The sequence below is a fragment of the Myzus persicae genome, unplaced genomic scaffold, assembly GCF_001856785.1.
Source record: "Myzus persicae strain clone G006 unplaced genomic scaffold, MPER_G0061.0, whole genome shotgun sequence".
NCBI lineage: Eukaryota > Metazoa > Arthropoda > Insecta > Hemiptera > Aphididae > Myzus > Myzus persicae.
In genome coordinates, this window is record NW_019103956.1 from 728,609 (window position 1) to 747,003 (window position 18,395).

An 18,395-nucleotide genomic window follows, 5' to 3' on the forward strand; every position below is an offset into this window, starting at 1 on the left:
ATATGTATCGACTACGACAAACCTGCAACATTCTAATCTCTAGGTCAACCGTAAAATAAAATAATAATTGTAATAATAGTAATAAAAAAACACTTTGTGCACGAAAACATCGAATTTGCCCATACAATGACAACCTATTCGTTAAGTATACTCACGCGATGTATAATATCATACCCAACCATATTGTCATAGGACTCGAATACTATATGTGTACTACTCGATAAAAAATGGAGATGTACATTTTTTAATAGTACTATATATCTTCCTGGACATTCCCATTGATTGTAATTTGAAAACATGGTACCACCCCACATGACAACGCATTCGGTGCAGTTTGGCGTAACGCATATTATAGCGAGAGCGAAACGCGTAAATCGAGCCAGTCGACACGACGGTCATCGAAAGTCAAACGACGCCCACAAAGTGTCGGATCGGTGTACGAACGGTGTACGGTAACTGCAACCGATGGTCATATACCTAGGTATACATTATATTATATTATATTAAGACACCAAACCAGCTCCTTAGTTAGAACCTGGGACGTGATTCGTGATAATATATATATGTTATATCGTCGTCGGACGTGGACGTTCCGGAAACGATTGTTATTACCATCGGATTTTGGTGTCACGCGCGCGATTCGGAGATTCGCTTTCCCCTCCCTCGCAGGAAAATAATAAAACACTATACACGTCGTCCGTAATTTGGTATTTATGTAAATTTCTTGTGTTTCAGGTTCGGTAATGGTGTACAAGACGTCGTGGCTAGCGAGCAGTTTGGATTATGCTGACAAGACGCAACTGGCTACTACGACTGAGTGTCGTTTTGAATGTAGCCGTATTGTTCTATTTCGGGTCCTACTTGACCATCGGGTAAGTGAAACTATGACGACGACGACGACGATGACGAAGATTCCCTCCGTTGTCGTCCTACGTCGGGTGTACCTACTGCTGATTCTATTATTGGATTCGTGGATTCATTATTATAACTCGTTAGTCGTCGAGTGTATTATAATTATTATTATATTATACTCTTCGACTAACACGTTTATCGTATTACGCAACAACCGTTTGGTAATGTTTCGAAACGGTTTCGTTCTTGTAGAAATGGAAACTCAGAAATCGTGGAGGAGGTGCAGATGTCCGGAAGGAACTTGGCCTCCATCGCCGAAGCCTCTCAAAACGGGGAAAAAGAAACGGCGGCGTATTACTACCAGAGCGCGTCCGGCGGATCGGCCAACTATCCTGAGCTAGCGCTCTTGGCCAGCATACAGCCGATCGCTGGTCAACCTCAGCAACAACAACAGGGTTCATCCGTCCAAACACCGGTCCAAGGTATGCCCAGGAAAAAAAGTACAATACGTAATAAAAGTTCTCCATACGAAATGAACCAAAGCGACGTATACATAATACATAATTTCTATATTAAACTTGTATTTGCTCGCGAGAGCAACTGAATAATAATACCTTATCCGGTTTCGAGTGTGCCCGTCGTCTTGAATCACTTTTAATATCCACTTCAGTCGCGTCTACTTGCAGAGTGCCAGCGAGTGTATTTTATACAGCACGGTTGATATTATTATATTATATTATATATATAGACACTATCAAACCTTCCCCGCTCACTGCGTCCACTTGTCACCCCTCCGCAACCCTCCCACAACACAAAAAAACAAACTAGCGAACACACGCCAAATACGCGAATAACCTCCCACCCGACCCGACGTCGTCGCGGGTTTCCTGTAGACAGCAACATCATATAATGCAGCACTGTATATATAGGTGCTGCCCACGAAGATAGGCGTTTATATTATTTTACACAATATTATTATTATTATAACATGTATAACCCCGACCACTCCACTTACCTGCAGGTAGGTGCTCTAAAGATGTCGACGTATCATTTAGATTTTTTTTTTCAACACGCAACTTTAACGAACGCGATAAATTCACGGTAGACGATACTACGCGATTCTGGGTGGCAGAGACTGCGTTATAACCAAAGTGTCAGAGTATGGGCCGTTTTCCTTAACAATATATAACGTGTGCGATAAATAATTCTCGATACACTTATAATGCGGCTGCAGCACACCCACAATAATACTCGTATTTTATATAGGTACTCCAATCCTCTTAAATATTACATTCGCCTCGGAATTTCATTATAAATTAGTAGATGTATAGAAGACGGCACAAAAAACTAAGCTGAAACCAAAAAAAACCATATATTACCCGGCATGTAGGCATGCCCATATATATATATATATGTTACCGTATACTCGTATGTCGTTCTTCATAAACGTGCCATATACTTTATTCTTTGCCTTTATCATCATATTATACGATCATATTATTGGATAGAATAATATTTAGTCGCTATTGACCCTTCGAACACGCACAAGCTGACACCCAGATACAGGTGAGGGATGTTGTGGGTAAACATTTTTTACTTAATAATATATTGATCATGTGATTTATGAATTCATGTGTGCTCTGTAGTTGCCGTCCCACACACACACACACACATACACATGTATTTCATCGACATATGAATATATGAGTTTGAGTTTTAAAATTGTCATCATATATACCTACCCATAATAATATCAAACAAATATATAATACTCCCCGCAATATCGTTTACATCATATTATTACTATACAAACAAGATTATAAAACAAGATTTTTCGCGTTTTCGGTGTGCCATTAAACCCTCCGGAGACATGGACGCAGGTGTTTTGCGAAAAAAAAATGTTATTTTATGTTCATGTGGACCGGACGCGCGGGGGGGGGGTTAAAAGCAGTGCCTGATGTGCCCAAACAATGGCAAAAAAGCGACGGACGGCCATCGTGTTATATGCGTTGTCGTAATATACGCGAAATGCGAGGGGAAAATATCTGAAACGACGGACGGTGTTTGTTTTATAATTATTGCGTTTATTGTCGAATTACCTCGTGCTAATAAAACTCGATTGCTGGCCAGAAGTCGGCCTTCGGGGAAAAAAAAAACACGTTACGTCGTTACGGCCATATAGCTGCTTGTTATTGATAGGATGGCGAGCACTCGTTTCTCATTGCGCACTGTATACAGACGCGTTCACCCGCCAAGGCGACAGCTGGGGATAAGATATTTTGTTTTTAAAAGATTGATGTGCAAAGCCGAATAATTTGATTCGATGAATAGGAAGCGTAATTTTTTGCAAGGTCTCGAAAATGGATGACATCACTTATGCGAGAAAACCGAAACGACGGTATGCATTGCAATATATAAAGGTACCAATAAGTCAATGAATAATACCACATATTGGTATAATGGTATACGGTGATGGACAACTTCGATAAGTAGATAACTATTAACCATACGACGGTAACGTAATACGACAATTTAGATCATAATTCCGATTGATTATTAAAATGATATATTATGGTTAGAATACACTCACATATAGTTCATCCAGATTATATTTTATAATAACATAAATCTCTGATTTTTTTTTCATCGAGAAACTGTTATCATTTACGACATTGCAATATCATTATATCAACTGGTGAAATTATTCAGTTGTACCATATAAAATCTATATACACATATAACCTCCGGTGTTTGATAAAATTGGGTTTCACTAAAATGAGTTTATTATTAATTTTAAAAAAAAACCTTAAATAAATAAACCTTAGTTAAAAAACCCAAAATCGTTATAATTGTATTGATGAAACATTAAATATGTACCATAAATGTTGAATAATAATAAACCTAACCTACCCATTTAATTACCATGGCATGCCCTCATGATTCAGCTACAATAACTACCGATTTCTAAAGAGAAAATAACATATTATTATGCGTGCAGTTTATTCGACACTAAAAAATATCAGTTTATAGGTAATGTCATATTTATTTCGAGCTTTCGGTGTTTAACTTTCAAGTTGGATAAGGTATAAATATAGCTTAACTGCAAAAGGAAAAAAAAACAATTGGGTAAACTTCTCAAGGATTTCGTACAAGTGGCCAAATAATTTCCGAGAGAAGTAGGTATGCTTGCATCACCGCCGTCCGTCCCAGTAAGCTCTCGACATTCTAAAACACTTTACATTAAAAATGAGTAAAAAATAAATACATCCGTAGATTATCTACATCATACAGATAATCTAATTCAGAAAATAAGCCATTGATTTAGTTTTTACAGAACACATTTTGTTCGTGATGCAGTTTGCACAATATACAATATTATTAACGCGGTAAATAGTGAATACACTGGTGGAGCATTGTAACACTAATACACATATCATAAACATGAGAATATTATAAATAAAAAACATGTTTACAAAATCATAACTAGTTTAAACAAATTAAAATTGAACTTCAAGGCAATCCACAATCACTATACAGGTCTTTACTAAACGGACGAGACGAGGCGATCAAAAGATATACATTTTATATGCATTTACTCTCGGCCGTTGCTATTTTTACCGTATTTTAGCTAATTGAAAATCGAAAAAAAAAAAAACTGCATCTTCGAAAAGAAATTACTTTTTTTTTGTACTGTGGATCAGTTATCTCCGATAATGTAAATTGGATTCCATTGCACAGCAGTCTATCATTATTTCTTAAATTGAACGGCGGCGTAGTATAGTTTTAGGTTGTATTTATGCATATTACATTATAGTGTTATTACTGTGTTAGGTGCGTCTTGTGCTCCTCGATGTGGCCATAGTGTATATTTAGCATAAAAATATGCGCAGCAGATTCTAACGGTGCAGTTCACCTGATTAAACCGACTGCGGTACTTATCGAACACGAAAATCACAAATTTTCGTTGTCTCGTACCTATAGTGTGGGGCCAAACCAAAAACTAGTCTCTCTGAAATGCTGCAGCGATGTAACCGAAGAAAAAAAAAATGTACATCGTTCATTGCTCAACATAAACGCGCTGTATGTATATTTATTATTTAATCGCTCTGGCTGCCACGCCGCAGGTATATATACGCCACAGTTTTAGCGACATAAAACTATATCCGTATTACGCATATTTTACATATTTATATAATATATATATATATAGGTATATAATGCATACATAGCTAGGAGGTACGAGTTATGTGTTTACGTTTAATCAAAGTAAAACCATTATCGTCATTGTATTGTGTTTCCCTCGTGGGCCCGGGCCGCAGGGTTAAATATTTCCCCCTCGAATTGAAAAAAAAAAAATCATAGTTTTGTCTACGTAGCATTGTAGAAAGGGGAAGGGGTTTCGTGCCGTTTTGACTGACTGTTCAAAGCGCCCATATTGTGACCCTGATAATATATTATACTACTATTTTGTACTACAGGTATATATATAAGCACATCGTACAACATAATTTTCCCTCCGCGTGCGCGGACGACGTTCGTGCGGTGCTAAGTAATCGAGATGATCGTTCAAAGGTGCAGTAGTACCTGAACAAAACAAAAAAATTCGACTGAATGCGACTTGTCACGCGGCAGTCGTCGTCAAGGGCGATTTTCCCCACCCTTGCCGCAACTCACAAAACACATAACAAAAATATGATGTTTCGTCGTTATCTCGTCCGTGTAATCGTCGAAATCCTACGTTTGCTATCATTGTGTTATGTATAGGCAGTGTTTAATTACGTATAATACATGTGCAATGCATACGACGTAATTATTTTTAGCTATGAAAATTCGTGTCGTTATTATATTATATTTATATTATGATATTATAATTCTATATGATTATCTTTGGTCACATGCGTGATGGCGTATTTCGAGGAGCTATTACATATTATTGTATTATTATTACGTCGCTTCATAATCACACGCGGTCGTTCGACTGTAGACTTGAAAAACAAATCAAAACATTTAATTGCAGCATGCAGTCCGTCCATCACCCCTCCCCTTCCTAACAACCCGCTCCCGTCTTGTGGTTTTCGCGTTTACGGGACAAATTTACGACAATTTTCACACATTCGGACGACCGATTACACTACAACAATGGTACGTTTTATCATTACAATATACGTAGACACTTGCCACAACGATAAAATCGCACAATATGCAATATAACGAGTGCATAATTAAAACGAAAACCGTGCGCGAAGGAATTCAATTGTGACGCGTGCCCTGATTTACCGATTTCGCTCGCTTCGAAAAACCGCACAACCTTCTGCCGCGCGCATTACCCCGATGATTATTATTCATTATAGGCGCTATACACCATGTACTTACTATATAGCTGTTACTGCTTTTATTACACATTACGACCTTGTGAAAAATGTTTTGATATTTACATTTGATCGCAAGCCGGATCGTCGACTTGTCGATGCCAGCGACATCCGCTGTCTCTGTAGCGTGGTTGAGTGGTGGAGGGGGATAAAGGATGTTTTTTTAACTTTATCGTAATTATGTTTTTGGGCTGTAAACATATTGTTTTGTTTCCGGCCGATGTTTTGAAAGGGTTTCGTTGTCATTGCATCGAGTAACGTGCTACATTGGTTTTTTAGCATTTTATTTTCGTGTGTGACGACAGCTCCTGGAGAGCTTCTTTCCCTTAGTTTTATGATATCTTAAAGGTTCCTGGCTATTCGGGTATTTCGGCTTTCCGAGATTTTAACTCGTCGAGCCTCTGCCACGGCCATCGAGATTTTTCTTATTGTTTCGTAAACGCGTTTATAGGCAAGTGGTTGTTGAAACGATTTTCGGAGATAATAATTTAGACCACTCATTCGCCGAGAGTGTGCGTCCAATTGATATCAGCTCATTAGTAATTCACCTAAATAATACCAAAAACATAATAATTTACAGACCCCTCTGTGATCCAGATATATCAAAGTATATTTCAGTTAGTTTTATAAAATTAGTTTTTATAAGCCATACTCATATCGATAAAAGAATTAACTGTAGTGACTCAGAAAATCCTATCTTTTCTTACAGAAACACAAATATACAAAAACAAAAATTGATTTAATAATTGCAAGAATATTAATAATAACTGATTAATAACATTATTATTATAGTACTACCCCGATGGACTATGTAGAAGAGAGTAATTTTATCGATAAAAAAAAAATATTTTTTTTATTAGTGCTGATCACGTTTCGAATTTTATCAAATATAGGTTATGTAGGACACCTAAAAATAAACGAAACAAAAATTAACTGTCCAGATATTTCTACTATACACCACAAACCAAAATAATAAGAGCTATATAATATTCCTGCATCAGACTAACTAACTATTCAAATGTATGCTTTGCTAAGCAGCTAATTTTAGGAAAATAAATCGGTTTTAACATATTTCAATATTATAATATTTTGAGTTTGAATTTTGCCTGGGTCGAGCTGTACTAGTGTTTAAATGACATAGTCATCGTTTGAGACCATCACGATCACTGTTTGCGCCACTATATCAGCTATACCCATGACTACATATTATTATAATATTGTAATAATTATTGTTTACAGGGACGACGTTGCGGGACGACGGTCACGTGATGCGCATCAAACCCAAGACCGTGGTCGCCGTGGCCGAATCGTTGGACGCGGCCGACACTTCGTCTGCTTCAGGCGGCGGTGGATCGGCCGCGGCCGCGCCGGCGGAATCGTGGACGCCCGAGAAAAAAGACGCACCCACCCAACAACAGCAGCAGACGTCGACCACGACGACCACGACGACCACGTCGGCAACGACCACCGCCGGCACGTCCTTTGTGGCCGCCATGGCCATGGCGATGGCCAACTCGGCTGCAGTACAACAGGTCCGGCCGCTCCGCGAGTTGCTCGGCTGTCAGGACAAGTCCAACCGGCGACGGATCGCCCAGCGAGGCGATTATTGGGTGCTGTACAACTACGTGCCAGCCCGTCGGTGGTTCCGGTGCGACGAGTCAATCACGTACACTACGCACGCCGACTTCACGTTCCTCGACAATCTGGAACCGCTGTTGGACAGGTAAATTTACAAGATGGCCATATCCCTCGACCATACATTCGGATCGACGCCGCTTTTGATTTGTAGAGAGAAGTTCGATGATGATCGCGATTTGAAAACATTTTAAACGGGTGTTTCTCCTTTAGTATACGCTGTTTCCTAACATTTCAACACCGAAAAATGATAAAAACGATTTTACGGCTAGACCAAAAAAATGATATTCCTTGAAAATTATAGTTTTATCATATACCTACGTATGTTTGACAAAAATGTGGTGTGTTGTAGTTCCTATACACGGCTTAATTATTGCAAAGGGTTGTCGGTTTTCTACCCACACAAAAAACACGTGCTAAAGTTTTCACTCGGATTTTGAACTTTTATCATCAAGTCCCACGTAATATATTAAAAACGATTGAATGTCTTAAACTTTTTTAAACAAACACGTGGCGTTACTCACAAAATAATAAAAGCGTGAAATTTCAATCTACCACAAAAACATCAGAACTAAAACGAGGTTATTTAATATTAAAAAAATGTGGCATCTGAAAAATACTGACGCATAGGAGGAACTGACGTGGCGTATTGTGCACCCGCATGGCCATAAATAATAATATTGTAGATAATGATTATCGTACCCGATCCGCAGGTGGCGAGGACCGATATCAGTGGCGCTGTACACGCCGGGCAACGACTTCGTGCCCACGCTGGCCTCGATCCGGTACTTGCGGCAGTGCGGTTCGCCGCTGGTGGCCGAGTACGTCACGTTCCACATGTACTTCGGGTCCGGACATGTGCCCAAGTCGGTGCCGCACACGGACCACGACATCGACGCGCTGGTGGCCAACTGTTCGGCGCCGCCGCCGTGGACGAACGCGACGGCCGCGTACAAGGGCCAGAAGAAGCTGCTGTACCCGGTGAACGTTGGCCGGAACGTGGCCCGCGAGTCGGCCACCACGCACTACGTGCTGCCGTCCGACATCGAGCTGTACCCCAGCCCGGGCGTCATCGAAGGGTTCATGGACCTGGTCCGAAGACAGGACCCGCCGCTCCGGCGCCCGAAGCCAATGGTGTTCCCGTTACCGATATTCGAGCTGGCGTCCCACATGAAATTGCCGGCCGACAAAAAGGAACTGGTCAGTGAACATTGCAATGTTATGATATTATTTCATTTGGTATACATTTTTTTTTTTTGTCAAGCAAATTTCCCCGCGGAATCTGCGGTGGCCGTTTAACGTTATATCGCGAATACATTTATAAGCTACCTGCTTATAATTACTTGATTAGTGACAACGGCAGGGTAATTAAACACGATACACATAAATACACCAAGTATATTAGATACGATTAATAATGGATTTATACGGTGGGTTTCTGATAAGAACTGGATGAGCTTAGAGACGTCCAGGGTCAGTATTTAAGCTAAACGATCGGATATTTGGAATTGTGGTATATTATTTTAGTCAGAAGATGTTTTGCTGTAAGGGATTCGGGAGACCTCACAGCATGGACTGACAAGTAGGGGGTCTTCTTTTTTTTTTTTTTATTAAATGTGAGCGTGTGAAGCTGGTGCGTTTCATCCTAAGGGCTGAGATAGTAAGACGATCGATGGAGGTTTCCTTGTGGTTATAACATCAGGGAAGATAAAAAGTTGAATGGATATTTTTGATTTCGTTTAGCTTGGTGAGAAGTTCATTCCATTCCATTTTACACTGCAGTTATGTGTAATTTTCAACTACTCTCTTTAAGTCGTTATAGGAGAAGATAGGAGATATGAGAGTGTCTGGGGACGAATGTGGATCTGCTTGTTCGTTGCTATCCATCTTTCAAAAGCCAGGGATCCATGTTATATTATTATTACTACCATTTTCGTTGTGGTTGTTATTACTATTATAATATAATACCTATCATTGTACTCGACGACGACGAGTCATCGCAACTGATATATTTCTTATAACAATATCTTCAACGTCAATATCTCGTCGGTACCAATAATCGGCCACCTTCGTCTTTTCATAACTATATACGCGTAACATATTACAATATATTATTATATTCATCCGAAAATCGTTTAAAGCCCTACAATATAATATAACATGATAAATTATTATTTTACTTTAACGCAACAGTTTACGGTTTTAAAAGAGTTTTTAAATCATTGAAAGAGCTAAAAAGTATAAGTTTGCTATTCAATGGAAATCTCGTTAAAATAACTTAACTTTTTCTTTGCATGTACCGAACAATAAAAATACGCTCTGTTATAATACTATAGTGCACTGGCACCAAGGAGAAAAAATAATTTTATAGTGTGAATATAGTACTTTGGGTGGTATAGAGGTATACAGTAAAAATATAAAGTCTAATCAAACATTTAAAATAGCCGAGTTTTATGATAAATAACATGTATTAAGCAATATAATTAAAATACCAAGGTGACAATTATTATTGAATACAATGCGCTTTTGAGATATTGAAAATGGACACAATCATGTGCATTGTGCATTTACTCACGAAATAACCTTAATAGTTTTTACTTACCAATTATTATCGCATAATATGCAAAATTATTGTGCATTATTACGATTACATCAGAAGTAGCAATTATTGGGTGAAAGCAAATGCGTACTACTTTAAATGCAATCCGCACCGTCTTGACGACGTTCTTTAACGACACGTTATTACTTTAAATTTCAAGTAAATTTCAGTAAAATCTCTTAAGTCTGCGACTGCATTAAGCGTAGAATATAATATAATATAAACGTTGTGGTATTGTAATCACTGACCACTGGTATCTGATCACAAATCGATGAGTCACACGAGGTAAAAAAAAAAAATAGTACCTATACTCGTACACAGCGATATTATAATCAATCAATATATATATTATACGGTTGGTCTGAAAATTAAAAACGTTTTGTTTAGAAATTCGTGCGTTTTTAGTTAAGATTCCGAATAGCTGCCAAGGTATAATAATAAACACTGCACACCTATACTTGCTTTCGTGAGAGTTAGATTCGTGTAAATTAAAAATAACGCACATATGATTTTTATTATTCAAACCGCGTTCATCCCGTCTTCGTACAACTACAGTGCGAGCACATTAAATATCACAAGGTACAAACCGTCTGCGGTAGCACTTAAATTTTAAACGCTTCTTATTTTTTCTCTTCAAATTACGTACGTAATAACAAAAATAATAATGATAATAATAATTGAAGTGTCGAAACAGCTATGTATATAATAATTATTGTATATTTATAGTGTGTTGCGTTGTACGACCTTTCGATTTAGCTCGTCCGAAAAACCATAATTACTGCCCAATCATGTCTTCCGCGATTCGAGCGACAGTATACACCTATAATAATTATTGTCATCTTTATCGGCAAAAAATATTAATTAGGATTTTCTCCAAATAACGTATGTCATAGGTTATTAGGCTCGAACTTTCTCGAATAAAATTCCAGTACCGTTTTTTACTATAATTTTTAACTATAATTATTATAGTGGGTGAGATATTTTTAAATTAATTTCAAGACTACCTACGAATAAAAATATATCAGGAGCTTCAAATAACGAACGTTTTTGTATATTTAAACTTTCGATTTGATGTGCTTATAATTCCCGATTTTATGGTTTAATTTATTGTGCATTTTAAGATTTTAGCACTTGGTTTGTTTCGGCATGGAATTAAGTACTAAAATAGTAATAATATACAGAATTATAACTTCAAAAATAAAGAAATTGATTTGAGATTTTAGTCTTTTAGCCGTCTCGTGAATTCATGACCAACAATATATTTTATAATATTCTATGTACTAACCAAAGCCTGTGTCATAGATATTAGATACTAAGCGCAGGGAATTAAATTATTTATGTTAATATTTTAAATAATTTAAAAGTCACTTTAATTTTAAATGTAAAAATATAGGAGTAGTCCGAGAATAAAAAAACAAAATTGACTTGTATATTTTAGCACATATAACTGCATGCGCATAATATAAATATATTTAATAGATTTTTATGGCATCCAAATCCGATCTCTTGACATAGCAGGACTTTCCACCGATTATACCGAGATATTTTGTTCAATTTAGGAATAATAATATAATAGTTATTTCTGATGTGCTATCAAAGGATGACATAATAACAAGACAGAGCTTAATAGGTAATAAGCTATTACACACAAATTAACGATTTTTCCCTTAACGATAAAACAAATACACGAAGAACACGACTGTGATATGCACGTTAATGCGTTTTATAGTGTCGTACCCACGGTAACAGACCACGCATACCATTCGATACCTGCACTTGCAGTAGGTAACGTAGTTATAGAACCAAAATCTCAATGTGCATTATAACTTTATTCTGATAAGCAAACGAGCCTAAAGTTGAAAATCAGGCAAAGAGGTGTTCGTCAGTCGTGCTAATTTTTTAGACTATACTTAAATAATATTAAAATTATTATTATGCATACAAATATAATATAATACACGCGTATGAGGTAAATTTTAAATAACTAATTTATCGAATTTACATTTTAGTTAATCTCAACATTTATATAATATTATAATACATTTACGGTAAAAGCAAAACATCGAATAAACGATGAAAACAAAAAACAAGTTTAAAACGTTAATTTAAAAAAAATCGCTGAAATAATATATTATAAATAAATAAAAATATACAATGCGATTAAGATGCATACTTTTGATTAAATTAGAAAATCTGAATTAAAACTAATTTTTTAAGTTTTACCTATATAGTTATTAGTAGTTGATGGAGGTATATGTTTATGTGGCTCTATCATCTTACTACTTTCTCAATAACCATTAACTTTATATTGATTTATACAATTTTTTGAAAACGATCGCAATATTGACGATCACGAGCATTTATCACCACCAAACATCGTTCGGCTCGAGCGATGAATATAACTCTTTTTCTCATAGATTATTTTATTTTACGTGCGATGTGCAATTGCACGCCTTCCAAAAATGTATGTACAAATCGAATCACGTCGTAGTCGGACCGAAATTAAAAAAAATATATCATAAAACGTTTACCACGCGTTCACAGTATCGTCATTATTATACCTATTATTGTTTATCATTATTAAGTCATGTGAGCTCTGCAATATAGTATACTTTGCGAAGAACAAAACGACAGAGTTTTTGGCTCGTACAATATATTATTGTAATTTATATGTCTTATATTATATCGCTATTGTCCGACCGTTTTGCAGTGCGCAGTGCACCGGATTGGCAGTAAAACTTGGTACGGCGTATCTACAGGGTGATTCACCGAGCATGCGCATTGCACTCCCATTTTTCGTCTTCAATAATGCAGTTATGCAAAATCTGATTTGCGTTATTTTTAAATGCTTATTAACCTAACCTATACAAGACCATATTTTCAATTTCTTGTGACTTTTTTTACTACTTAAGGAGTGTCCCGTAGAAACTTCTGTTTTCCAAATGAGTATACCTGGGGGGAGAGGGGGGATAGTGCAACTGCAAATTATACAGTGGATAATTTTTCTGAAAAACATGATGTATAAGAATCAAAATTCGCAAGAGTTATGTTTGAGTTATTTAACTTTGTGTTCTGGTGATTAAAGGTCCACGGTAATCGTTTATAATATATGAGGGCTATGATGATTTGAACATTTTAGTAATTTATTAAGAATTTGTAAAAATGGCACAACTATTATAAATATTAGTAGTTCCATGCAATATTACATGTACCTATTTTATATTTTTGTAAAACTATTTTTTAGGACCATTATCTTTAATACAAACATTTTAATGGCTATAAGCAACTATTCGTTCGAATTTTGAAAAGGGAAATACTTCAAAATGTTCAAAAAAATTATGCACTTAATATTTTATAATTTAAATTGGTTCTCATTTGAAAAACAGAACTTCGCATCGCCACAGGACACTCGCCTTACGGAGCGCAAAACATATTTAAGAAATATTAAACAAAAAAAATGGAAATGAGCATGCTTGGTGAATCATTCTGTACAATTTACACGTATAATATTATTATATTATGTCTTCGGTGTACCATGTGAATTTGCACACAAACAGCGCACACTGCATTATAATGATTTGTATCCGAGTCATCGGTGTTCTGCTGACATAGCTTTTCGGTGCAACGACGTCCGAGACTGACGAAATATATTTAAGACGATTGCGCAACATACTGCCGTGATGGTTTTTAAGAGGGTTCGATGCGTTTGGGGTACTATCTCTTTGTAATTCGCTCACGACGAGCATAATGCAACGAAATACCCGAGAGCAGTGACGGTCAATAAAAGCGGATAAATATATTATCATATTGTTATACTATTTTGTCGATAAAATTGTATTAATAAACCGACTGCGTTTGAAACGGAAACAGCGGCGGCGTTGTTCCGAAAACATAATATTTTCTCAAGTTAGAACGTTGAGCTGATTGGGCCAGTTCGGACGTTTGACCAATATAGTATATACGTATATACATAATACATATATATATATATATATATATGTACACATTATACACATATGTCAGATATTATATAATATTAGCATCGGAAATTTGATAACTTGGCTTAATTCTTGATTTTTTTTCGGGCGAAACATTTTTATATTCGTGAAAGCTCTTGGCCATTGCGAGTATCGAGCGTTTTCTCCGTGCGAAAAGTTCCGTCTCGGAAAAACTGTACACAGTTTTGTATACAATGCACGATTATTTTATTATTATTCGGTAAACGCCGCGGTGTATATTAATAAAATCCAGAGGTCGGTCATAAAACTTGAGCGAGAACCTAATAATTAGCTGGAAAAAAAAATACCTTAACGGCGGGGAAAAACTAATTTCGGTTTTACTACCCAACATATATAACCAGCTGCAACGGCCGGCGGGGTAATTTCTGTTTGGCGGGTATATAGGTGTTGGTATTATATTAAAAGTCGCCGCAGCGGAGGAATTTATTTTACGATTTTTCGGCAAAACCGCGCGCAGACATTACGCCTATATAATAATAAACAGTGTAATATTATATTGTCACTACATTATATCAAGGACTCGTCCGACACGGCGAAACACTCCGACCGCGACGAGGACGACGATGACGAAGACGACGACGACGTCGATATTCTCGTCTTCGGATCTAAAGTTCAAGTTCGAAGAAACGAAACCCAGCATAGCTAACAATGCCCATAATAATATAATAAACAATAATAATACACGCTATGCGCGAGTATAATGTATATTTTCACGGTCCGTCTATATCGCCGGTGTCCGACTACAACAGGAAATATGTTATTATAAAAAAAAAAAAAAATATATATGTAAAAACAATCCGTTAACGGTATGAGAACGGCGTCGACTGAATATTATTCATTTTTTATGGGTAGGTATCCTAAAATACGCAGATATATAGTACGGGCGAGTGCTTAATATATAGTGCTGTATTATTAGGAACATTACATATTATTATTATTATTATTATACTATGTATATTGGGTGGTGATTCACCAAGCTTGTTTTAGACATTAATTAGTCATCGAGCAGCATTAATGTTCTTTTAATCGCCAATTTATTTAAATTATTGTTTTCGGAATTTCTAAGTGTACGTGCAGGTGCTAACTCAAAGACCATATTTTCGAGTACTTAGAGTATTTTTTACAATAACGGAGCTTGTCCGTTCCTTTTATTTGGCAAAACCCGTTTAACAGATGGATTTATTTTTTTAATGTTGATGTAAACTTTAATTTTAAATTCGAACTAGTAATTTTTGAATTATCAATCTCTACGTACTGGAAATATCCTCTGTATGCGCCTATCTCTGAGTTTACTTTGAAATTTCAAAATAAAAGGCGGTGCGCGTACTCGATGAATCACCCTGTATATTATAAGTACCTAGTAGTGCATAATCCGATCGTTATCGTGTCATCGCCATCCTCACGCGGATATATTATCTCGGCCGCGGGTAATTCAATGTAATAGTATTATATTATGCTTGTGTATTGTAATAATAATATTATGTACTACTGCATTAGGTACCAAATACACTCGTCCGCAGAACAATAGAAATTTTATAAACAAATACGCGAATATTTGAATTATGGTTCCATTGACGAACCGCAAGGTTGTAGCTCTGCGGACATACACAATAGACTGTAAGAGCGAAAAATAAAGAAAAGAAAAGGATGCATTATATTATTATTATTATTATACACCACGTTTCGGGAGAGCGCCGCGCAGGTATCCCATAGGCTGCCCATAGACGTTTTGAAATACCCGTAAAAACATACTTATTATTTCGCAATAAATCTGTCGGTTCCTTTAGTCGTTGTTTACAAGGAATACTGTGCCAAAAGACTTTCCACGTTGCCGAAATTGTGGAGATAATGCGAACGTAAAACTGCACTTGCGCGTGTGTCCAACTCCCCTTGTATCAGCTCTTAACGTTACGAGCATATTAATTCAAATTTCAAAACAATCAAACCCCAACGGAGAACGTTAACTAATTGAAAAGTTTATTTTTTTAAACCTTTTTAACTTGTATGGTTAATTTTTTTGATTCGATCTAACTTTTAGAGTTAAATATTTACCTATTGTTCGTTAACTATTACCTACTTCGTTTATGGAATTGCACAAGTCCAATGTATAATTTATTGTGCAAAAAAAAAAAATGTATATCATATTATTATATTATAGTACGACACCATAACGAATGTTTTCTGGAATCGGTTGCCTTGAGATTCGTCGCGGGTCCGGTTGTAGGGACGACGACGACGACGACCTGCAAGAGCCAGATGACAAGTGTATAATTAACTTGTCATCACTTGTATTATCTAATTTTAAATGGACAAAAATAACCTGTTTGAAAAAGTTTAATCGTAAAAATATACTTTCAAAGCCGAATAACTAATACGTTTTTCACGTTTTGCTACAATTATTTGGAAAAACATTGTTTTTGATTTAAATAACCGGTACGAAATCATGCCGATGTAATGAGCCGTGTGGGAGAAACTTTTTTACTAAAATGTGTATTGTATGTTATTATTGCGATCGACGACGGGTAGGCACACAAAGCCAGAAGTACAATCCGAATAATAAATTATACTTTTATCGTGTCATGATAGTTGGTCTTTTCTTCGTTCGGTTGCGAAACACGGTTGTGCACAGAAAAAAAACGGAACGCTAAGAAATAATAATACATATTAAATTATATTATAATACATATTATTATTATTATTATTATTATTATTATAACAATATTTATAATGGGTTCAGAGCTGTAGGTACACCTAAATAACTGACAAACACCGCCACTGTTTGTGAAACACATTCCAAGGTTGATAATAATATTTTATACACTATACATCGTGAGCACACGCGTGTAGGTAATTACAGTGCATAATATAAGTATCGTCGCGTCGTAATTATCATTACAGTATTATTTTGTTTTTGTTATTCACACCCCTCCCACAACTGCAGACAGCAGTTGACTTTTCGATCGATATATAATATTATAGACACTCGGCCGCGTGACTGTGTATTATTGTTTTGTGTATCGTTTATATTATTGCATAATACACTAATACCCGTGCATATGTATATAATATGTGATATAACGGAAATTGAAATCATCTTTAGACATTCGAAACGATTACCTTGGCGTCGATATCGAGTCCTAGCTATTATTTATTAGTACCTAGTAGGTATTTTTTTTTTCTCGCACAGACCTACGGTTTCAGATAATAGCTATTAACTATATTATACGGTCGTAATGGATTCCTCCCCGGGACAAAATTTAACGCTTAATGCATGGGCAATACGCGTTTCCGGAGCGTAATTGATTCCGTCGTAAATTACGAGCGCATAATAATGAGACGACGGCGATTATTACACATATTTTATGACAAGCGGCCGAACTCGTATGTTTGGAAAATAATATCCGAAACGCTTATGATTTATTTACGAATGTCGTTGTGTAGGTACGTGTTTTATGTTATAAAAGTTATCCATTCGCCCGAATCCGTCGTAGTCTCAATATAATTACACGCTCTGGCCGCCAAAGGTCATCACTATGGGAGGAAACCCGTTTGTCTCCGTATTTTTTTAATAAAGCCGCGTGGAATTACTGAAAGAAAATACAGAAAAAACTATTTCGGACCACTTACAACGGAGCGAATGTAAAATTAATGTGGCGTTTAGTACATACAACATCCATCGCTTGATTTTATTGAAATAACAATAATTTATTATTACTAAAACTGTTATCGCGAGTACTGCGACCTTTGCTAACGAAAAACAAAAACGTGAATGCCAAATGATGACTTTATACTGCGGTGAAATTCACGGGCGTAATAATCCTTATATATAGAACGCTTTTTAATGCGCGTCGGGTGGGGGTGGGTGGGGTGACTGGTGGTTAGCCTCTCCCGGCAATAGTATTATAAAAGTTTGGTCCTCCC

At 36.5% G+C, this 18,395-nt stretch overlaps 1 protein-coding gene across 3 annotated transcripts in view; it reads left to right on the top strand.

The window, feature by feature from the left end:
• Positions 1 to 18,395, top strand: part of LOC111036910 (beta-1,4-glucuronyltransferase 1) — a 68,578-nt gene that overhangs the window by 45,209 nt on the left and 4,974 nt on the right. For all 3 annotated transcript variants that reach the window (XM_022319192.1, XM_022319194.1, XM_022319193.1), the window contains 4 exons: positions 736 to 872; positions 1,105 to 1,334; positions 7,461 to 7,944; positions 8,570 to 9,056. In XM_022319192.1, the coding sequence (XP_022174884.1) occupies positions 784 to 872; positions 1,105 to 1,334; positions 7,461 to 7,944; positions 8,570 to 9,056 (1,290 nt within the window). In that variant the 5' untranslated portion in view covers positions 736 to 783. The remainder of the gene's footprint in view (positions 1 to 735; positions 873 to 1,104; positions 1,335 to 7,460; positions 7,945 to 8,569; positions 9,057 to 18,395) is intronic.